Source organism: Piliocolobus tephrosceles, chromosome 10 (genome assembly GCF_002776525.5).
Source record: "Piliocolobus tephrosceles isolate RC106 chromosome 10, ASM277652v3, whole genome shotgun sequence".
In the NCBI taxonomy this organism is placed as follows: Eukaryota; Metazoa; Chordata; class Mammalia; order Primates; family Cercopithecidae; genus Piliocolobus; species Piliocolobus tephrosceles.
The window spans coordinates 80,365,734-80,389,517 of NC_045443.1; the positions used below are offsets into that span (position 1 = coordinate 80,365,734).

A 23,784-nucleotide genomic window follows, 5' to 3' on the forward strand; every position below is an offset into this window, starting at 1 on the left:
ATATATGTATTGTAATCTTTAATTGGGGCAATAAATGTGGAGTAAAACTTTTACTCAGTAGTAAATACAGGTTGGATTTTATTTAGAAAATTGTGATTTTATGTTACAACTGGAAAATTCATTAATTGGATTTCAAAATCTTAACATTCTAAATGATGCTGACAGTGACACCAGTTAGATGAAATAGACATAGTCATATGGAGGAAGATCATTTTGTGTGAAGAATACAATCTTGAAAATCAATGTCAAGGAAATGAGAAGATATTCTTGCACATATTTAGAATAGGCAACTGTAGGGGTAGAAAGATGTGATACCTTTCCTCAGTCATCATAAGGGTCATGGCCAAGACTCCTATAACAAGGCAGGTTAACGTGACAAAAGCATAACAGATTTATTTAATCAAAGTTTTACGTGACAGAGGAGGCTTCAGAAATGAATTTCAAAGACCTGGAGAAAACCATCTATTTCATGCATAGGTTTGACAAAGCATGGACAGCCTTGTAGAAATGTGATTGGACAAAAGGGTATGATCTACTGGTAATCCACTGAGTGGGAAACCCCAGCAAGACCTGTCTGTTCAGATTTTTATCGGCCTCTCTTTGTAGCATTCCTTCCCTCAAGGTATGGGGCAGCACCTCTTTAGAATGAGGATCTTCAAGGGAGACTGGAGAGGGAGAAAGTGACCTTTCTAGGTTTTCTGCCCTGCTGTAGGGGAGAAGAGTTCTAATTTTTATGATTCACTTAGGGGAAGAGTATCTATCTATGACTTGTTTCAGGGAAGACAGAGAGGTAGGAGACAGGAGGACAGGAGGAGTTCAGAAAGACTTTGTTTCCATGATAGAGATTAGAAGGCTTTGTTGGCCTAATATCTTTTAGTTCAAAGCATTTAGCATGCCAATGTGCCATATTTTGGGGTATTGTGTTCAGAGCCTTAACACATGAAATATAAATTAAGTTGAAAATTCAGTACATTACTAATTGTATGTATTTTGCTGTGTACTCAAGTCTGATTTTCCTAATAAGTAAGGGAAAATTGTTTTCTCCGTAAAAATCTCATTTAACTCTTCCAATGAGCTGTCATTTAGTTTTAATTTTATCTACACTGATAGAAGCCATCACCATATTCACTTGATCTTAGCCAAAAGGCTGAGAAGCAATAAACGTTGACATATTCAAATTAAACAAAGAATGAAAATAGAACATGTAGAGTTTTGTTCCGGAATGCATCATTTTTGCCAACATGTTAATTATGGGAATGGGATTTTTGTGGATTATTATAGAATCTTATTCTCAAGTATTCATTACAAGTTGGATGAATTTTTCAATGTGTGCTATGCCTTAGTAATTAACATTAATATAGCAATTTAATATAAGTAAATTATTCATTGCCTATTATGGAGATACAGTACTTGACTCAGGAATACATATGAAATGTATTCCTAAAAAGATCTGTGTGGAGTTGAAAGGTCTTCCGTTACACGCTTTTGACTCATAGGAGAGTGCTTTTTAATTTATTGTTTTCCTGCAACTATTCAACTCCTGTTTCTCTGAATACTATTTTCATTTGTTCTTTCCAGGCTAGTACAGTATTCACTCATTCTTTTTTCCATATAAACCTTTCTTTGTAAAAAAATAATAATGCGATTTAGTACTTCTTTGCATGTTTCTAGTGTTCACTAATTATCTCAGTTTTATTAAGCTATTTTATTTACTCCATTTTAATTTTCCTAAAGACAGTATTATATTTTTGGGGAAAAGATCCTCACTTCATCATGAAGATGCACACACACCACATTCACACATGTGCATGCACACACACAATCTCACTCTATACTTTTTGAAAATTCTGAGCATTTAAGAGAATTGGCCTTGACATTTGTAGATTGATTATTTTAGTGATTTATTTCCTTGAAAATATAAAGGAAATTGATTAGCCTGGAGACGTTCAAGATCCCTAGTTACAAATAGAGAAATATTTACACAGGCTTCTGGCTTTTTTTTTTCAAGTTAAAGTTTGATGGAACATCAGGTGTTTCCGGTCTATGACCTTATATTAGAAATGAGGAAGTTTCAAAAGTTTCACTGAAGTTTAACCTACTTCTTAACAATTAGTGTTATTCCTTAATGAAACACATATTTTTTTTCCCCTGTATTTCTTGTATTTGCTTTAAAACTACACTTTCAGACTTCAAAGTTTCCCCTTAAATTTAATGCTATAGGACTTGGAGAGTTGTATGTTGAACCTTTTCCGAACTTTTCTCAAATTAAGACTTGGATAATATTACATTTTACTTTCAATACTACTGTACAGTAGCCGCTAAAGGATTTCCAATCAGAAGCAATATATCTGGGGCAACTGGATGGTGTTATTTTTATAAGAATAAAATGACAAAAATATTGAGATGGAGATAGAAAAGATTCACAATATTTGACTGCTAAAAGTTACATCAGGTTTGTGGCATAAATACGTTTTAAAAAAGGCAGACTCACTAATGTTTCTAGTAGTGTTTCTAATGCTTCTAAACACTGTGAATTAAAAAATGATTAAAATTACAGCAAGTTAAACTCTTAATATAATGACTCATGTCATATGGCTCCATCAGACTGCAGGTTCTAGAAAAGAAGAATTATTTGGAAATTTATCTTCAAGGGCATACTTAGTAAAAAAAATGTAGCACCTAAATTCAAGTAGGTACATAATATGATCAATTATTTGTCAGCTATTTATCGAGCACTCTCTGGAGCCAAAGCTTTCTGGACTCAGGTTGGAAGACAGAAAAATAAAACATTGTGTGTCTTATAAAAATTATATATTTCTATATAGTTATATATAATTTATATGTATTTCTAATATATTTATATATAAATTATATATAATTAGATATTTAGAATTGTAACTATTAAATGGAATAACCAAGACTTGATCTAGATGCAGCCAATCTTGAGTAGATCAACTAAAAATTAAGAAAGAGACAGAATATTTTAAACCAACTAGGATATTTCTACCTCTTTATGAAATGAACATATATAAATATCTGAGCACTGGCGAACCTACAAATGATTATCCTATTCTGGGGATTATGTAGTTATTTATTCTTAGCCCTTGATGTTGTAAATGATAAAACTGAGGACCTGTGAAATCACTCATTTTTCTAAAACATACAGCTATTAATGGCAAAATGAGAATTCAAAACCAAGCCATCTAAAATACTGTCTTGGTATGTATGTTTAATTTCCATGTGTATATGTAGTTTTCAAAATATCTCTTGTTATTGATTTCTAGTTTTATTCCACTGTGATCAGAGAATATACTTGATATAATTTCAGGTTTTTTTTAATTTTTCTAAGACTGCTTTGTGGCATAATATATGGTCTATTCTTGAAAATGATCCATTTGCTGCGGTGAAAAATGTATATTCAGCAACCATTGCAAGAAATGTTCTGTAAATGTCTATTAGATTCATTTGCTCTATAGTGCAAATTAAGTTCAGTCTTTCTTTGTTGACTTTCTATCTGGATGATCTGCCAAATGCAGAAAATTAGGTTGGAAGCCTTCAGCTATTATTGTATTGGGGTCTATCTCTCTAGCCCTAATAATACTTGGTTTATATATCTGGGTTCTCCAGTATTGGGTGCATATATGTTTACAATTGTTATATCCTCTTGCTGAATTGACACATATATCATTATATAGTGACCCTCCTGGTCTGTTTTTACAGATTTTGTCTTGAAATCGATTTTGTCTGGTGTTAAGTGTAGCTACTCCTGCTCTTTTTTGCTTTCCATTTGCATGGAATATCTTTTTTCCATCCCTTTATTTTCAGTCTATGTGTGTCTTTATAGGTGAAGTGTGCTTTTATGCAACAGATTGTTGAGTTTTTGTTTTTTATTCAACCACTCCTGTTTTTATTGGAGAATGTAGTCCATTTATATGCAATATTATTATTTATAAGTAAGGACTTACTCTTGTTATTTTGTTGTTTGCTGGTTAGTTTGTGGTCTTTTTTCTTTTCTTCCATCCTGTCTTCTTTTAGTGGAGGTGATTTTCTCTGGTTGTATATTTTAATTTCTTGCTTTTTATTTTTTGTGTATCTTTTATATGATTTTAGTCTGAGGTTACAATGAAGCTTGCAAATAATATTTTATAACCCATTATTTTAAACTGATGACAATTTATCACTGAGAGCAAAAAATTAATGAACAAGAAAATAGAAAATGAATGATAACCCTACACTTTAAATTTCACCCTCCTGTTTTTTAACTTGTAATTCTTTCTGTTTATGTCTTATACTGTGCATATCTTGATTGTTGTAGTTATTTGTTTTGATTGCTTCATTTTTCAGTCTTTCCACTCAAGATACGAGTATTATGTACCACTTAATTATGTACCACAATTGCAATTTTATAATTTTCTGTATTTTTCTGTGTACTTACTACTACCAGTGAGTTTTGTACTTTCAAATGATTTCTTATTGCTTATAAAGGTCCTTTTCTTTTAGATTGAAGGCTCCCTTTAGCATTTCTTGTAGGACAAGTCTGGTATTGATTAAATCCCTCAGCTTTTGTCTGGAACAATCTATTTCTCCTTCATGTTTGAATGATATTTTCACTGGATCTACTATTCTAGGGTACAAGCATTTTGTGTGTATGTGTCTTTTTTCCCCTTCAGCACTTTAAATGTGTCATGCCACTCCCAGCCTCCACTGAAAAGTCTGCTGCCTTACATATTAGAACTCCACTGTATGTTATTTCTTTTCTCTTGCTGCTTTTAGGATGCTTTCTTTATCTTTGACCTTTGGGAATTTGATTATGACATGTCTTGAGGTAGTCTTATTTGAATTAAATCTGCTTGATGTTCTATAACTATCTTGTTATTTTGGTATGCAATTCATAACTCAGTGCTGGATCATAATTATGAATAATTGCAATAGGTAGATAAACCAAGTTCATCAATCAATTAAAGTGTACTTATTTTATTTTAAAATTATATTGCCAAATTAGTTCCTAAGGAACAAATTAAAAGTAATCTATAAAAGGGAACTTATCATAGCAAACCTGAAAATTGCTAAAAGTGCTCATTAAAAGAAAAATGACCAGCACATAAAAAAGAAATTCATTACTAAAACCACCAAAAATAAACCTGATATCTTAGAAGGAAAATAAGCATTACTTAAAAATGAAATGAATACCTTAGCAACCAGCTAAGTTCTCAAACTCCTTGGAGAGCCTAGAAATTAGGTAGATTAAGATAAAAATGCCTGATTTTCTGGCAAAGCATTCTAAAATTAGCAGTAGTGGCAATGAGATGCTTTCAGTGTATTAGGGGCTGGAAGCCTGCTAGAAATCAGTTGGGACCCTTTTATAAGTATCCCTGTTCTGTAGAGACTAGGGGGAAAAAAGTTATAATTTGTGTGAGTCCTTTAGAAAAATAGGCTTTTTCCCCCATGAGCTTGTCTTGCAGCATTTTAATAAAGAAAGTTCTAAAACTTGTATAATTTTTGCTGTCTGCATGTCAGTCACGTACACATCACTCTATCGGTGTCATAATTTTGCCCACAGCCACTTACTATCTGAGGTATCACTTACTTTTTTTCTTCATTCTATAGCACGATGTCTATGTTATCACATTTTTAACACATATTAAATCAAATTCATACATACCACATTTTCCAAAAGGTTTTTGTTGTTTTTGTTTCATTTACACCTACAAGCAAACTTTAGGGAACACCGATAAATTATTTCTTCGTCATTAGATTGTAAGTAGCAACAAATGATAATCTACTTAACCTTTATGTATACCATCATATGCATTGTTCATGTTGGTTAACCTGGATTTATGTGCAAGATACATTTTCAAGAGTTTTTTAAAAAGGCATTTAACAATTACTGTAGGAGTTGAGAAAGGGATAATTACTTTTCACATAAGTTTCTTTAAATATTAGGAAATCTATACTGAGTCTTAATAATAATTCCCACTACATGCTCTATTCTTTATCTGCAAGCAGGAGCTGTCCAGTAATTTGAAACATAAGAGTCAGTGAGATGTAGACTATTACATCATCAACAACCCAACATTCTTTCCTTAAGGAGTTAGCCTTTGCCTGGGTTATTTAGATCTGGGGCTTTTTAGGGAAAGAGAGTGACATTATTTGTTCTACATCTGAAACGGTTTATGTCTGCCTGAAGCCAGCCTGGAGACGTCCAAATAATTCCTTTTGTCTGTGAGTGAATTGGAAATAAATCTGGGTGATGAACCTGATCACTCTATCATCGAACAGCAAATCTTCTCATTCTTATGAAAGTACCTTTATTATGTCATTTCTTACAGAATGAGAAAGGAAAATAGTCATCGTTGTTTCTTTCCTCCTGGGCACCATAAACATTTTTTTTTTCTATTGTTGTAAGTTAAGAAAAATTACAGTACCAGAGAATATGACTTAACCTTTATCTCCTGTCCTATTCCCGACCAAGTGTCTACGTTTCCTTCCTTATTGAATTTATTGAACTTTCTTTTCCTGTGGCCATTTCCTTTATGGAATTTTTATGATTTTAGCACTTGTAGGATCCCATGTATACCACTGTGTCCTAACACCAAATGCACTGATGGTACTTTTTGCAGTTATTAAATATTTTATTCCCTTTCTGAATACTTTTTATAGTATTTGTGTAGAGTGGTGTAGTGAAACGAGCCAGAGAAAACTCTAACCTGAATCCTGAATTTGACATTTGCTCTTAAAAAAAAAAAAAAAAATCTTGAGTAAGTTTGTTAAGCTCTCCAAAGCATAATCGGTTCATTTGTAAAATGAGATTGATAATAACAGTGTCGGGATGATGTAAAGGTAGAAAATAATGTATTTAAGATGTTAGTAGGTACTCAGTAAATAATAGTAAATAATAAATTTTATATGGCAGGCAGCTTGATGCAATGGGAAAAAATCGTGGTTTAGAAGCCATTTAATCATTTTAGGATATGATTATTAACTGTCCTTGTGCATGTCTCACTGATCATTCCTGAGCCTTTGTCTTCATTCATAAAATGGGTATTCCAACCTCTTTCTAGGATTAGAAATGAGAAATGTAAAGTTCTTAACCTTGCCAGTGTCAGGGATATAGCAAGTACTTGTTCTTAGAGTGTTTGTTGCTTAAATCTTTATTAAGCTACCTTTTTTTAAACATTTAAGTTATCCACAATCATTTTTTTTTTTTTTTGCATTTTAGGTTTTGCATCTTGATTTTATTACCACTTATATACACCTTTTTTTGTGTTAAGGTTAGCCTTAGAACTAAAATACATATTATAGACTTAGAACTAAAGTGTCACATATTTCCCTCTTAAGAATTGAATTACATATGCGTAGAAAGCATTTTTAAAGGTCAGTCATAGATTACCATTGCTCTTCTTTATTCTCTTAATTCAATAGATAAGCCCAAGGCAAAGTGAAATGAATGGGCTGGCTGATGTATCACAAGCTAGAAAATAATTTTCTATGAGTGAGAAACAGAGAGCATAATTCTCACCTGAGCTGGGGATTTGGAAAGTTTATGACTATTTTCTATTAGCTGGTGAAGGCAATGTGTTAAGTTCAGATAATCCTGAGTTTAAACTGCAGTTCTACCATCTTATGTACTCATGATTTTGAGTGTATAATTTAGCCACACTGCTTCTCAATTTTTTCCATCTGTAAAATCCAAATAGTGACATTTCTTGGTAAGCAATGAGATACATTTATAAAGCAACTAATATAGAGATTGTAAAACTGTTTCATCTTGCAAATGTACTTTGATCAATTGGTAATGGTTGAGTGGGGCAATGTGTTAAGGCCACTTGGGAGGCTAAGTAAGAACAGATTCTACATGCCCAAATGTGTGGAGTAAGAGAAGTGGGTGAACATAAGTCAGACATTTGTCACCTGTAACTTGCTACTGTAATCCATAGTAAACACTCAATTATTATCATAGTCATCGTGGTTATTATTAAGACACAATGAATGGTTACATGAATTTCTTCAAAGTTGTAATAAGTGATACCGGAGTAGGCTAGTTATTTATCAGTTTTCATATACTTGCCAAGATGCATGATATATTACATTACTTATTTATGGCCTTTAATATTTTCTTATCTGGCAAGCTTTACAAATTAATAAGTTGCTTAGGAGTTCTTACTGAAGAAAATGGACCAGTCATTAATTATTGAGCAAATTAATAATATTTTATTTAAAATAGAATTTAATAATGATAGATTTCTGACTTGGAAAAAAGCAAGTATACTTTCTGCAATAATTTTTAGATATTAACAAAATAATAAAGATTTCTATTTCAAAAGTGCTCTGGAATTGGGGTTATCTTCATACTCTTCTTCTGTACAGAAGACCTACTGTTATTCTGAAAATCAGTTAAATTTTTATACGAAAAGTAGAAGCTATATTAAATACAATGGTTGTACAACTTTTTTAAACTGGCCTGTAAGCACTTGAAGAGTCAAAGTGATTTTCAGGTTGATTTCATATGGGACCTGTAATTTAGGCCCATATTCCTTCTAGCTTTATAATCAATTTAAGTTATAAATATATGGATATGTTTTATCATTAATTGCTTTACATTTTTCAATATTTTAGGGTTTGTGTATCTTTGCTGTTACATAAATTATATGTAGTGTTTTTTTTAATATAAAGCAATTCACTTTTCCTAAGAAAAATTATTATTTGCTTTATTTGGAAACATTTGTTATTGTGGCAAGAAAAAGTCCATCTGACAGTGTGTTAGTGTTTATAAAGATATGAAAATAGAAACAATAAAATTATTATAGAAACTTATGGAAATTTTAAAAAAATCAGTTTATAATCTATCATTTTCACAATTACAAGCATTTTTGTGTATTCTATTCTCGTCTTTGATCTTTGCTTCAGTATTTCTTTTGTCTTTCCTTAGACATATAATTGCACCAACTTCTTAAGTGCAGATATGTTTTAAACTTTGAGGTAAAAAAACATTTTTCAGCTATCGTTTTTATGATAATATTGTTTTAGGATTGTTCATCGAACTAGAAACACATAGATATGTGTGAGTGGGTAAAAATGTATATTTTTGTGCATACTGTGTATTATTTGTTACCAATATTTTTCACTATCCAGCAAAACTAAGGGCATTCAAAAGATCAAGAGACTCAAACCAATTCACTTCGTCAAACATACTCGTATTTACAATACCATGGTAATACAAGTTGCATATGATTAAAGCAAAGGGAATGAGTTCTTCCTTTGAAGCAAAAAATGTACATCCAATGTGGGTAATTCATTTACGAAAAGCCTCTGATTACTCCTCTAAAAGAAAAAGCTATCACGATTATGATAACTTATGCTTATGTATAAAGGTCTGTCTGGAGAATAATGCAAGTTACCAGTTTACTGCTTGGTCTCAGAAACTGAGTAGTGTCTCTGCATTTGCAGTGCTTAGTAAAACTACAATATTTAACTTAAATATATAGATTATCTTAAAATATAATTTTTGCATCAGTTGAATATTTTGTTTACCATATAATCATATAAGGGAAAGGGGAATGATAATTCATAGGCAGCTGGTATACTTTTGGCTTTATTTCCAACTTTTTTATCCTGCTTGGCTGTTAGCAAAATGCTGTTTGGTAGATAAAATATATATTATTAGAGAGTAATGACTCGTGGCCAAAATGCCTCACACTCATGTTCTATGTAGTGCTGGGCATACTTGATCATTGTTGTCTGTTTATTGGATTTTCCAAATGAAATTGGTAAATTGTATTTGCTGAATTAATTGCATTAATAATGTAATTATTTAATTAATTAAAATAATTTCGTTGTTTGAGAGTGTCTCACTGTTTCGCCCAGGCTTGAGTGCAGTAGTGCGATCAGGGCTCACTGTAGCCTTGATCTCCCCAGGCTCAGGTGATCCTCCTGCCTCAGCCTCCTGAGTAGCTGAGACTACAGGCAGGTGACACCATGCCCACCTAATGTTTTCAGAGATGGAGTTTCACCATGTTGCCCAGGCTGGTCTCTAATTCCTAGACTCAAGCCATCTGCCTGCCTTGGCCTCCTAAAGTGCTGGGATTATAGGCGTGAGCCCCCTCGCCTGGCCTTAAACTTATTAACATATAAAATTCAAATAGTTTCTTTAAGAAAATTAGCAGCAGTGTTTAATCTAAATATATTTTTAACTCTTTCAATTACTCTTTCTCAAAAAGGTAAGTCCTTTTTGGATAAGATCTCACACTTTTTTCTTATAGTTCCTTTGTAAGGCTCTCCACTTGGTTATTCTATAAATACTTGAATTTCTAAAGGAATAAATGAATGTGAATAAAAAAGAACAAAAGAATAAAGAACAAATATAGCTCTCAATTGTTCTCAAAAAGGAAAAGAAATGACAAAGTACGTATGTCTGGGAATCAGATGTTCTATGTTAAAAATCAAAGCTTTAAAACTTACTAAATTTTTTACTTGATGTTTCATCTGTAAAATGGGAATCATGATGATTTCTTTGGGAATCAGATGTGAACATGAACGAAAATACTTCCCACAGCATCTGAAATTCCACACAATATGATGATGAGGACGATGCTGTTGCAAATAATGTGGAAAGCTGTATCCTCCCTTTGATCTTCATGATTAATTATCTTTCCAGGTGAAGCGTATATGCGTTTAAGCAAACTCCCCGAAGCAGAGCATTGGTATATGGAATCACTGAGATCCAAGACTGACCACATCCCTGCTCATCTCACCTATGGGAAGCTGCTAGCTCTAACAGTGAGTAACTGCCTTCCTTGATCTTCAAAACTTGGTTTTCTCCACGCAGACTGCAATAGATAGGGTTTGAGGTACTGTTTTAGAGCCAGTTATCTCAGCTGTTAGGGATGTAATGGTGGTGATACTAAGTTAGAACCCTGTACAGAAAATATAGAAAAATGTGTTACTTTGCCTGTGAGGTTTGGTCTAGATAAGATGTGAGATGTCTGTATCTCACATCTTGGTCTAGATAAGATGTGAGATGTCCATATCATCCCTGTATCAAAACATCTCCTGTATCCCATAAATATATACACCTACTATGCACCTATAGAAAAGTTTTAAAAGAATTAAAAAAACAAAACAAACAGAAAAGATATGAGATGCCATGATCCTTGATGTAACTTAATGGAAAAAATATAAATGGAGAATCCCAAATATGGAAGTACATAATGAATTTGTTCTAATAATGATATTTGCATAAATATTATATTCTGCAAACCAATGTTAGCCCCAAATTGGCTATACTTAGAACTAAATCTGATTATTGTAAATAGCCAACATTGTATAAAATTCTGCGTGCTGAAATTCCTTCTAATTGAAATCATTCTGTAAGAGAAGTAGGGCTATCTGATGGCCTCTTACTATGTGATAAGCGCCCTTGGAGGCCACCATTCCATGAAAGTGACATGAATATGGAGCATAAAAAATTACTAGTATTGTACCACTATGACCCGTAAAAATGGTAATTTCATATATTTCAAAGTAATAATAATGTCTTTTATTTTACATAATAGTGATAATTTTAAAAGTTTAAGTAAGTTTTCTGAGCTCAAATAGACAATAAGTGATAGAACTAGGCTACAGTCCTCGTCTGAATCAAATATCTGTATTATTTTAGTTATAGTACCTAATTCTTCAATATTAGTAAACATAAATGAATATTAGAAAAACAAAGAGCAAATGATTAGGAAGATGATTCCTAAGTGAATTCATTGAAAAGTATTTTTGTATTACTTCGAAAATAGTAACATTTTACTTTCCACAGAAGATAGTAGATAACACTTAAAATTGTCAAGTATCCATTCTCAAATACCACTAAAATACTCTTCAAGAAATCATGTAACACTTTAGGAGGTTAAGGCAGGCAGATTACCTGAGGTCAGGAGTTCAAGACCAGCCTGGCCAACACAGTGAAACTCTGTCTCTACTACAAATACAAAAATTATCCAGGTGTGGTAACGCGTGCCTGCTATCCCAGCTACTCAGGAGGCTGAGGCAGGCAACTCGCTTCTACCCAGAAGGTCAAGGTTGCAGTGAGCCGAGATCACGCCACTACACTCCAGCCTGGGCAACAGAGTGAGACTACATCTCAAAAAAAAAAAAAAAAAAAAAAAAAATTAAAAAATCATATAGGTAGACTAGGTAACCAGAAAACATCCCACTGAAAATACTTAGCTCTGCCTAGTAAAATATAACAGATATATTTTTAACACTAAACTGAGCATGAGTAGTAAGAAAAGTTCCTCGGAGCTAGAAATGAAGTGGTAACTGAATACCAGTGCAGTGAACAGCAGGCTGGTCCTGCAGCTCATCTGGGATTATTTACTGGTCGGTTGTGGAAACTAGTGAGAAGGTGGTTTTTGTTTGCTTGTTTTCATTATTTCTAGAATAGGAAACAACGCTTTGGGCCAATGGAAAAGCAGGAATTAAATGCCTAAATAAGGCAGGGAAATTCATACCTGCAGTTGAAAGGACAATGTAAGTTTATCTACTAGTATGAGGCAACGTGAATGTTTGCGTATCTCAGAATGGGATCTCTATGGAGAGTGAACAAAGTATCTGCTGGAAATTTGTTGCTCCTGTCCTTCCTTTACCAAGCTTTTGGGTTTTGAATTTACCTACGTGACCCTGGAATAAATTAAATAAAGCCAATAAATTAAATAAAATTTAGTCTACTAAAACATTTGCTAAAGAAGTTACTGGAGATGTTCTTCAAAAGAACACAAATCTATAAGGAATGATGGAGTGAGGTGCATAAAAAGTACTGGGCAAAGAAATTGGTGATCATATGGGCAAATCAGACTAAGCTTTTAAGAATAAAATATTAAAGGAATACTATACAGGAACAATAGGATTGGGAAGAGAGATTTCAATAGATAAGAGATTACAGCTGATTTTTGCAACTCAGAAAGCAATTGGAAGTATCATAACTGGCTTACCTGAGAGAAGGAAATGAAAATCTAAATAAACTTTGGAATGGGATAACAATGAAAAGAAATCTGACTTACGTCAAAGAAACCTGGAGAGGCTCAAGACATGGAGGCAGCTGACACAGAAAAGAGTGAGTTAAGGGACATAAAATGGGGTAGTAAATTGCAGCCAATGAATGGAGTAGTCAGGTCTCTCCCCTTTGTCCACAAATGCCAGCAACTAGGCACCTGCCTTCAAGGCAAGGGAAAGGGGCCTTTAAGAGGTAGAACAAGTAAATAAAGAGAAGTTCAGGATTCAAGAACAGCTTGCACAGTTGAAGGCAGAATGAGGAGGGGAGTGAAAAGAGGACTGACTGAGGGCCTTCCCATGGAGTGCTCAGATCCTTAATACCCCCGCCCTATCCCATGCAGAATACCAGCAACACAGGGTTTTCCCCCTTTCCTCCAGCCCACCCTTTTCGCTGATGCCTTACCTCTCAAGAAATTGTTGAATTCAGATCTAGAGAAACTAAATCGCAGTAGGGAAAAGGTTTTCAAATACCTACATTTAGAGGTCCCCTGTAAATGACTGACTCCCAAACCAGACACAACACAGTGAATCTATTCCATCTAGAATGCATATCTATGCATTAGGAACTCGATTCAGCTTTTTATTAATTAACTCATTCTTAAACATCAACGGGTAACCAAGAATCGTCAATCATATCAGGAAAGACACAAATTAAAAAGACTGGAACTAAAACAAATTATTAGGAGAAGGAAATCTATGGAAACAGAAGAAATCTTTAAAAAATAATAATCCTTAGAGATAGAAACTTACAGCATTTTATGAAGCAGGATGCCATGCAAAAAAGAAACCAATAAAAGCAAGAAAGAGCTTATAGAATTTAAAGATATGATAGCAACATGATTTTCATTTGGAGGATAGAAGAATGAAGGTAATGAAATCTTCTTATATGCGAATGAAAAATCAGGACATAAAAGAATGTAAGAAGAAATTATGAAAGAAATCAATATGCGGTCCAAATGGCAGAAAAAGAACAAAGGAAGGGAAAGAACAATAACTAAGAATTGAAGATCACAGTCACTATTTCTGCTATTTACATATAATTCTAGTTTAATCACCTGAGAAAAGTTGTTTTACCCTATGAAAACCTTTTCCCATTTCTGTACTGATGATTCTGTGTGATGTGTGGTGATTCACACAACTCCATGTAAGTGTTAAATTAATATACCTAAACTAGATTGATAAATGACCACCTTCAAAAAAAATCTAAAAGTTTCAGATGCTTGATTCATTGCCCACTCGCCCCCAGCCCACCCCCCCCCAAAAAAAAAAAAAAAGTTAGAAAAGAAAAAAAAAAAAAAAAACTTAAATTTCCGTGATTCTGTATATGCTTAGACCATGGTACTGGATATAGAAACCATGTGACCTTTCTAAAAAAAATTGTGAAGCCTGAATACTTAGGCTTCCTGTACCAAAAATATGATTTTAAAGGCTGTTTTATTCTTTTCAGGAGGCTTTTTTTTTTTTTTTTTTTTTAAGATTTAGAAGTTTTAATTTACTGAACCATATGGAAGGAAAGGAAAGACTCCTATACTACAATCCAAATTTTTAATCCCCCCCACCAAGACTTTTATAGTTTCCGACTTGCTGATTAAATGAAATACAAACCCTATTATGGAATGGCTTAAATTCACAGTGCCAAAACCCCACAACCATCTTTAACAGCTTCTTTCTAAATTATGACATTTGGCAAATTTCTGATCCCTATGGATAGCTTTTGTCTAATTTGGGGTTTCTTGGCCTGGTAACAGCCCACTGGCTTAACATCGAATTTGGAAAGGTAGAAAATACCACACATTTTGACTTCTGAATGCTTTAAATATATTGTAAAATGGAATTGGCTGCTAGTCTCAAGAGAAGAGGAATAGAAATTGAGTGGTGTTTTCACTCTTTCATCAAAACTGACCGAAGGCAAAATATGTAGAAATGAAATGCAACTATATTAGGCTTAGACTGTAGAGTAGGCTTTTATATAAGAGTTATAAGATATGTTAGAAAAAAAATGATTATTAGTACTTTTATTATAGTCAGTGGAATGATTCACTCAGTACTTTATAAAAGTTTTTCTTTAAGAATTTGTGTAATATTTACAGACTTTAGAAAAGTTCAAACGGATTTAAGGTTTCCCAGAATGCTTTGGCACATTCTATAGATCAAATCCTCTTTTATTTCTCTGCCAAAAATGTCCTTTTCCTCTCTTTGCCTGTTCAAATTTTATTTCTTCCTTCATGCCTTTCTTAAGCAGTTATTTTTGTTGTTGTTGTTTTTTCTCTATACTTCATTAGTACCAGTCTCAGTATCTTCATAATAGGGCACTTCCAAATAGAATGACACATACATATGTGTCTGTCTTTTGACACTAGATATGGGGCAGGGAGTGAGTCTTGACTTTTTATTTCTTCAGTACCTGGCATTTCAATGTATTAGTTACTATCCCTGTACCCATGTGCCTTTTCCTTTATAAGTCATTTAAGGGCTGGGGACATGGCTTTTAAATGTTTTTGTTCTCCCCCTCCCCCCAATACTCATTCCCTCATGAATCCCTTCATTTGGTCAACACATGTATTGATACTTATTCCTTCAAGCTAGGCATTGCTTTAATCCTCAGTGATCTGTGCTGGGAAAAAAAAAAAAATGAATGAGGGTGGCATGATTATAGAGTAATCTTCCAAAAATCCTAGATGGGGAGGTGGGCAAAAGAGAGGTGTGCATCTCTTCAGTGCCTGTGCTTGACATGTGTTATTTAAGAGAGCTTGATAACAACGCTTAGGGAGTATTATCCTGTTTTTATAAACGAAGAATCTGAGCTTCAAAGGTTTGAGGAACATCCCCAGAAGTCATTTCACTACTAAATAGTAGAACTGAATAGAACTTCAAGATTTTCTGAACTGAGTGTCATTAATTTTCTCTCCAAATTAAATAATTTTAAGTGTGGAGTTTTTTTCCCACTTGGTATCTGTGATTAAACTGATTGGAGATTGGAAAAGTAACTTGACTACTTAGTTACTTAGTGAGTTACAACTTAACTTAGTTACTCAGTAACTACTTATCCCCCCATCCTCTTTTTAGAACTTATTTTTAGAAACTACCTTTGGATACTAGTTACATTTGAGTAGTTAAACAGAATTTTATTATTAAGCATGATAGGTCATGAACATAAGATTTCAGTTTTAGGCTACTGACACTTTTAGATCCTACATTATACTTCTAATACAAACATTTCAGGGTATGCTGGAGAATAGTTTTGTTATTAGAGCCATTGTAGCCTCCATGTTTAAATATAGTTGGGCTCCAGTGACAGCTCTTTAAAATATATGGAAATTTCATACCAATGTCATGTCCAATTAAAATACTAAACACGAGATGAGTTTGAATTGCTCCGCTTAAAATTGTGATTTATTCCTTGTTTGAACTTTGTTACCTAGGGCAAATGCCATGAATTTAAAATTGGGCATGCGTTAAGAGAGAAAAGAAGGAATAGCATTTCCATTAAAATGGTATTTCAAATGGTTTTATAGTTGTTTCTAAGGTTGTGTGGGTTCTATAGTTGTGCGCACATGCTTACTTTGATTTTTTGTCTTCCTTTCTTTTTGTCCTTTTTATTTAAGCCAAATATTTTTCAGTTTTGTGAGCCAATAAAATTAATGTTGACTTAAATTGTAGTAAAAGTTACTTGGCTGTTAGCTTATTTTCCAGATTCAGGTTAGTAGGAGAGAAGGAAGGATACTGGAGACTCTGACAGTAATTCTTGATACAGAAAACCTTTATTTTGGCTACGGCATGAGAGCACTGAGCCAGACTTCTGTGTCTAGCCAAAGTTAATTAGGCTACATAAAACTCCAGTTGTGGAAGTACTGGAGGTTCCACAGAAAAGCCCCATATCCCAGGCTAAAATGGTGTCAGTGTAGCTTATCTGGAAATGTAATACAGTGTGCTTCCATGGGCCTTTTGCTGTTATTGTTTAGAGCTAAGACTTCTTTTTCATTCATTTGACCTTCTCCAGGGAAGAGTTACTTCCATTTTGGGAGCTGACCGATATTTGGGTTGGGTTTTTTTTGTTTGTTTGTTTATTATAATTACTGCACAGACATGTTTTGATTGGAGCTAGTTCAGAACAAACGGTAATTTTTCCTGTTAATCTGATTGAATAATTATTATGGATATACAAAATTCAAGTTGCTAAATTTATTCTATGAAAAAGAGAACGCATAGTATCACACACATCATGCTACTAAAATATTGGGTGAAAATATAGAAGGAAGTTTAATCACTATAATATATTCAGCTAAGCCTTTATATGAAGTTGCTGTACCTAAACTTTATGATTTATCAGTTCGGGGCTAATAGAGTTATCATTATATTATTTTTACTCTGAAGCATAATGAATCTGATAGCTCATTTTTAAGGATCTTCCTTCTACTCCAAATATGCGTCTGTTTTCTAGTATCAGTCTTATGATTATTCTACTTGCTGTCACTAAGTGACACAGGAATCTCCAAATTTTCTCAGACTTTTATTCTACTTTTGTATGTCACTTAGTGGAAATCATCATTAGAGCTATTTCTTTTGCCTGATAGTCTCAGGAACAATAAAAATTAAAATACTCAAATTCTTTGGCATTAAAGGCCATATGAGACAATTTCAGCTATATCTACATATACGTGCTGCTTTGCTGGAAAAGTTAAGCTGTACGTATGTATGTATGTATGTATGTATGTATGTATGTATGTATGTATTTTTGAGACAGAGTCTCACTTTGTCACCCAGGCTGGAGTGCAGTGGCGTGATCTCGACTCACTGCAACCTCTGCCTCCCTTCAAGCCATTCTTCTCCCTCAGCCTCCTGAGTACCTGGGACTACAGGGGCGTGCCATCACGCCTGGCTACTTTTTGTATTTTTAGTGGAGACGGGGTTTCACTATATTGGCAAGGCTGGTCTTGAACTCCTGACCTCATGATCCGCCCGCCTCGGCCTCCCAAAGTGCTGGGGTTATAGGCGTGAGCCACCGCGCTGGGCCAGTTTTTTGTTTATTTATTTATAAATAGATAAGATTTGTTGACCCTTGAACAACACAAGTTTGAACTGTGCAAGGCTACTTGTACACAGTTTTTTTTTTTTTTCAATAAATACATTGGAAATTTTTTTGGAGATTTGCAACAATTTGACAAAAACATGCAGACAAACTTCATACCCTAGATATATTGAATAACTTTGTATAAAGTTAGATGTGTCATAAATACATAAAATATATGGAAATACTAGTCCATCATTTACTACCATAAGATATACATAAGTCTATTATACAAAGTTAAAATTTATCAAAATTTATGCACACAAACACAGGCTATTAGTAGTTATGTTTTGGAGGAGTCAAAAGTTATATGTACATTTTCACCTGCGTGAGGGTTGGTCCCTCTAACCCTCACATTGTTGAAGAGTCAATTGTATATTGCTTTTAAGTTAACTTACATTTCATCATAGTCAATGACTCTCTGAGGCTGGCGTGCGGATGGTAAAGGAATTTACCAAGACATTAATGAGTTTAGAAAGACAGGTTTATTTAGACAAATGGGGGAGATACATTGCAAGGGAGCAATGGGCAAGACAGCGGAGGAAAGGCTGTCTGCTGTTTGCAAAGAGGCAGGGGCTAGAGGGGAGTTTCATAAGGTTGTGCTGCTTTAGGCTGAATGCTTGCAGACAGGATGCTTGGGCCCAGGGTATGCTGTGAGCAGGGTGCTTCTAACAGGTTGCTTGGGTGCTAGTGAGCCGTTTGGGGTCGACCCCATTTCTCATCACATTTGCCCTCTACCCGTTTCTGTTCGTGCTAGCTAAGCTCATTTGTAATTTTTTATTAACTCCCCAGAGGTCCACACATTTTTAAATTTTTTTTTAATTTTATTTTTTATATTTTTTTGAGACAGAGTCTCGCTCTATCGCCCCAGGCTGGAGTGCAGTGGCACGATCTTGGCTCACTGGAACCTCCGCCTGTCGGGTTCGAGCAATTCTCGTGTCTCAGCCTCTGAAGTAGCTGGGACTACAGGTGTCCGCTACCACGCCCGGCTAATTTTAGTAGAGCCGTGGTTCCGCTATGTTGACCAGGCTAGACTCAAGTCATCTGCCCACCTCGGCCTCCCGGAGTGCTAGGATTACAACACCCGTGAGCCACCGTGCCCGTCTCACACATTTTGTTGTTGTTATTTAACTTGTCTGTTTGGTTTCTGTATTTGATCTATCGTCGTCATTTAATGCAATTTAAATAGCCATCTGGCTCAAGCCCTCACAATCCCTAGTACTCTGATATCCCATGTTACTGGAGGCATATAGATGGAGAAGTGGCATGCTTCTTAAATATAGCTTGGCTTTCTTACAAAACATAACCAAAAAAAGCAGTCCTTTATAAAAACTTGCATTGGATACACATTTTTGTTGAGCCTGAACTCTGTCTCTTCTGTCTAATAAGCAGTGGTAATACAAAGACTAACAGCATTCCCTGGGCCTCCATGTATTTTATTTCGGTGAAATTCACAATAAAAGTCAGTCTACCATACTAGTGACTGGTGGAAATCGTTTTTGTTTCAGAAAGCACAAATATGTAGGTACATTCATTGTATTACCTTACCCTTTAATTTTTATTATAGGCGCATGATCCCATACCACTTGGAAGATTGCAGCCCCCGCCCCCCATTTTACAGCTTTCATTTGTTAAATAAGCCCCATGGATACTCTATGATACTTGACTTCATAGCTTCCAGCTTGTTATTTTTTCTGCTGCATCATATGGACTCTCCTATCACATAATAAAGCAGAAAAACATTTTAACATGAGTTAAACTGTTTTTAATTTATGCTTTATGTTTTCCTTGCTTGGTAATTTTTCTCTAATATATCAAGTAGAACATGTGAGTATCACTCCTTGTTAAAACAGCATCTGGTCTAAGCCTATGTTTACTCTTAGGAGTGATGGTATAGACAATATGCATTTTTAGAAACAAACATATTTCTTCTCAAGTAGTTGGGCCAATGCTTTTACAAAAAGAAGTTGTATTTTTTCCTTGTGGCATTTGGATACACACACACACACCCACATGCACATAAATGATGCCACATCTGTTCTGAGATGTGAAAGTCTTCATTTTTGCAGACTCATAAATAGGTTCAAAACCTTCCTGGCCATGAATATGTTCACAAGTTCATAAGGTTTTTGTGATTTCCCCTTATGTTTACCTATATTATATTTGAGGCCCATGAGGCTCAGCAACCTAAAGCATGAAGCCTGCAGAGCTATATAGTGTATCCTTAGTTTTTAGTAAAATTATACTTGCTTCAAACACAGTTAATTCTGGGGTCAGCTTCACATTTTCCCCAAGTTCTGAGCTTCTTATTCGTTTCATCTATCCCTTCATACATTGAATAAATCCTCATCTGTTGTTTTCTTCACATTATGAATAATTAAATATTACGTATAAGATGGATTGTTTTGTGAGGTGGCTCCCTCCTGTTTTCTGAAAGCAGTACTATTTAAATTGCTTTGCTTTGTTTGTTTGTTTTCGAGACAGGGTCTTGCTCTGTCACTGGAGCTGGAGTGTTGTGGTCCACACCTCCTTGGCTCAAGCTGTCCTCCTTCCTTGAATCCCCCAAGGCACTGGTATTACATTTGTGAGCCACCACATCAGCCCTTTAAAATTGCTCTTTAGCTTTTTGGCTATTATGCTAAAATATACATATGTGGTACCTGATGTACAAAAATGCCTGACTTCAAAATGCATAAAAACATTTTCAAAAGAAACCTTCATTCAGTTTTTAGATTTTTCTTCTAATACAATTCTGAAAAGAAAATGTATTTTCTATGTGTATTTTTAAGTGAAAAGAATTTTAACATTGCTACTGCTAAAAAGTATTTAAGTATTTGTATATGTGATAGAAAATAATGATAGTGGAGTTTATAGCTGAATTTTTAATTTAAATGTGATGTATGTAGTTTTCCTCAAATGTGAAATTTTGAAGGAACCATTATGATACTCCACACTGAAAGGGGTGAGGGTGAAGGGATGGGAGACCTGATCGAATTGGCTTGACCTTTATCTGGTAAACATTTAACTGGTGAAATGTTGGATTGGAGCCAGAGCACCTGAGCATTTTCCTGCCTAGTAATTGATTTCTTCTCACAGTGGAAGGCATAATTCTTTTAAAAGGCTTAAAATTGCAGGACTCTCATTTCTACGACATAATTGAGGCTCTTTGTCAAAAGTGACAGGATGAGGTACATTCTTGAGCATATACTGTAATTCAGTCTGCATAGTAATAACAATACTTGTGGTAGAGGACCTCAGTATGCAGAATAACTCATGTGTAAGTAGGACTCTTGGTCAGTTTGACATTAGCTGTATGGCATAGAGTTTACATTGGGCAGTGACTATTGTATAAAGCCATATATAATGATGTCATATAATGGAGAAATAAGTAGTGTGGTTTTTAGATGTAACATCACCAATAAATTTTTGTCTCTGAAAAATGAAACCTGAAGATATCATCTATTTTATAGGTTTTTCTATTTCTCATCTTTTGAGATGAAATAGCAATAGCGAGAAGGGGAAAAGACTTTCTGTCTGCTTGAATCAGAAATTTACTCACTTAAAGCAGAAAATTACTTGATCAGAAGCCTATGACCTTATGTTGTAAAGTTTCCTTGCATACCGCAAAGAGGTTACATCAGCAGAAGTAAAGGATTAAGTTGAAATCTGTTGCTTTGGCTAGAGATGTTTTCCTGAGGGTATCTGTCTTCCCCTTTTCTACCTAGGGTACACATTTGCCAAAGTGGTAATCACGTCCTCCACTCTGTCTCTGCTGATATGGATGAGGACTTTTCCATCCTGACTCCCTCACCGTCTTAATACTTCTCTCTCTTTCTCTGTCTCTCTCTCTCTATATATATATGTGTGTGTATGTATATATGTATATACATATTTACGTATAGTTATATACATCTATATTGATACAGGCATATATAACTATTTATGCCTTTATACATTTGCCTTGACTCTGTGTGTGCGTGTGTGTGTGTGTGTGTGTGTGTGTGTGTATATATATATAGAGAGAGAGAGAGAACTATAATATTTTTATATATGGTTACATATGTCTATATATAGGCATATATAACTGCGTTTATGCCTTTATACATTAGCTTTGATTGTAAACATTAGCAAAGCTGACTCATCAAGTAATGCTACACAGCAAGGATTGCTGTTAAGTAAGAATAAAACGAAGAATTTCAAATACGCTGAAATTGAAGAATGCCGAGAAGATTTTACTACTGCCATTATTGCTTTGATAGGAATTATCAAAGCAGTAGTCCTAAAATGTTCAAAATCCATTTCCAAAATGTATTCCACATAACTATAATAATTCTAGATGTCCTTTGAAAAAAAATCCGGCCGGGCGCGGTGGCTCAAGCCTGTAATCCCAGCACTTTGGGAGGCCGAGACGGGCGGATCACGAGGTCGGGAGATCGAGACCATCCTGGCTAACACGGTGAAACCCCGTCTCTACTAAAAAATACAAAAAACTAGCTGGACGAGGTGGCGGGCACCTGTAGTCCCAGCTACTCGGGAGGCTGAGGCAGGAGAATGGCGTGAACCCGGGAGGCGGAGCTTGCAGTGAGCTGAGATCCGGCCACTGCACTCCAGCCTAGGCGACAGAGCTAGACTCCATCTCAAAAAAAAAAAAAAAAAAGAAAAAGAAAAAAAATCCAGTAGTCAAATTAGTGTGAGGAAAGATACATACCATATTTCATTCTTAAAATGTGTATATATGGTATCCATTAAAGGCTCTGAAAGTCTTCTTGGTAATTAAAACCCTATTTAGCTTATTCATCATGTGGAACAGGTTTTTTTCAAGTTGAATCCGTTTATCGCAAGATAACAGTATTCTGCCAAATGTACTTTGGAGAATTTTGTAAGACACCAAACTGAAAGGGAGCAGACATGAAGAATACAAAAGTTTTAGAAATAAACATAGGTGAAAGAAACTACTATTTACCTGGTATACTGGTAGACCTTGAGTTGGTGGCAGAACACCTGAGCTGTTGTTTACTCAGTAATTTATTACTGTCAAGTGTCTAGTCACAGTTTAGCATTGGAAAATGTACTAAAAATGAGTGTGATTCATTGCTCTTCTCTATGATTGGTATGATGGGTGGACGGAGATAATAGGAGAGTTCCAGGAAATCAGGATGCAGATGCCAATGAGGTCAACATTTTGAAAGAGAAAGATTTATTATTAACATCAAGGCTACAGCTATGCTGAAAATAGCCATTTGTCTAGATGAATCCAAAAGAAAAGAGTTGAACTACCAGTTGATAATGATAAAATACATTTAAGGATATTTATGCAATTTTCAGAATACTAGTTAAAAGAAAAAAGACAAAAAACTTTGTTTTCATGCTTATAAAACTTCAGCCGTAAGTTCGAAAGAGGAAATTGACTTTATTAATTTGTGACCTTAAGCAAATTGTAATTATTTTCCATTTCTCAAATAGAAACAGCATTTAGTGATTGCAGTATTTAAAATCTTTTCCTCACATATCTCTGGCAAGTGTTGTTACTTATATCCTATACAGAATAATACATCAGAGGAAGCAGTTATGTCTTTGAGATTTTTCCTTTAACTGGAATGCTCTCACCCTCCACATTTAGCAGTTTGAGTCATAATCTTTTTTTAAGTTTTATCTTATGAATTTATTTGTGTTGCAAA

General features: G+C 34.5%; 1 protein-coding gene across 1 annotated transcript in view; it reads left to right on the plus strand.

The window, feature by feature from the left end:
* Positions 1 to 23,784, plus strand: part of TMTC2 (transmembrane O-mannosyltransferase targeting cadherins 2) — a 439,771-nt gene that overhangs the window by 280,402 nt on the left and 135,585 nt on the right. Inside the window, exon 8 of the mRNA XM_023220977.3 lies at positions 10,655 to 10,776. Coding sequence (XP_023076745.1) covers positions 10,655 to 10,776 — 122 coding nt within the window. The remainder of the gene's footprint in view (positions 1 to 10,654; positions 10,777 to 23,784) is intronic.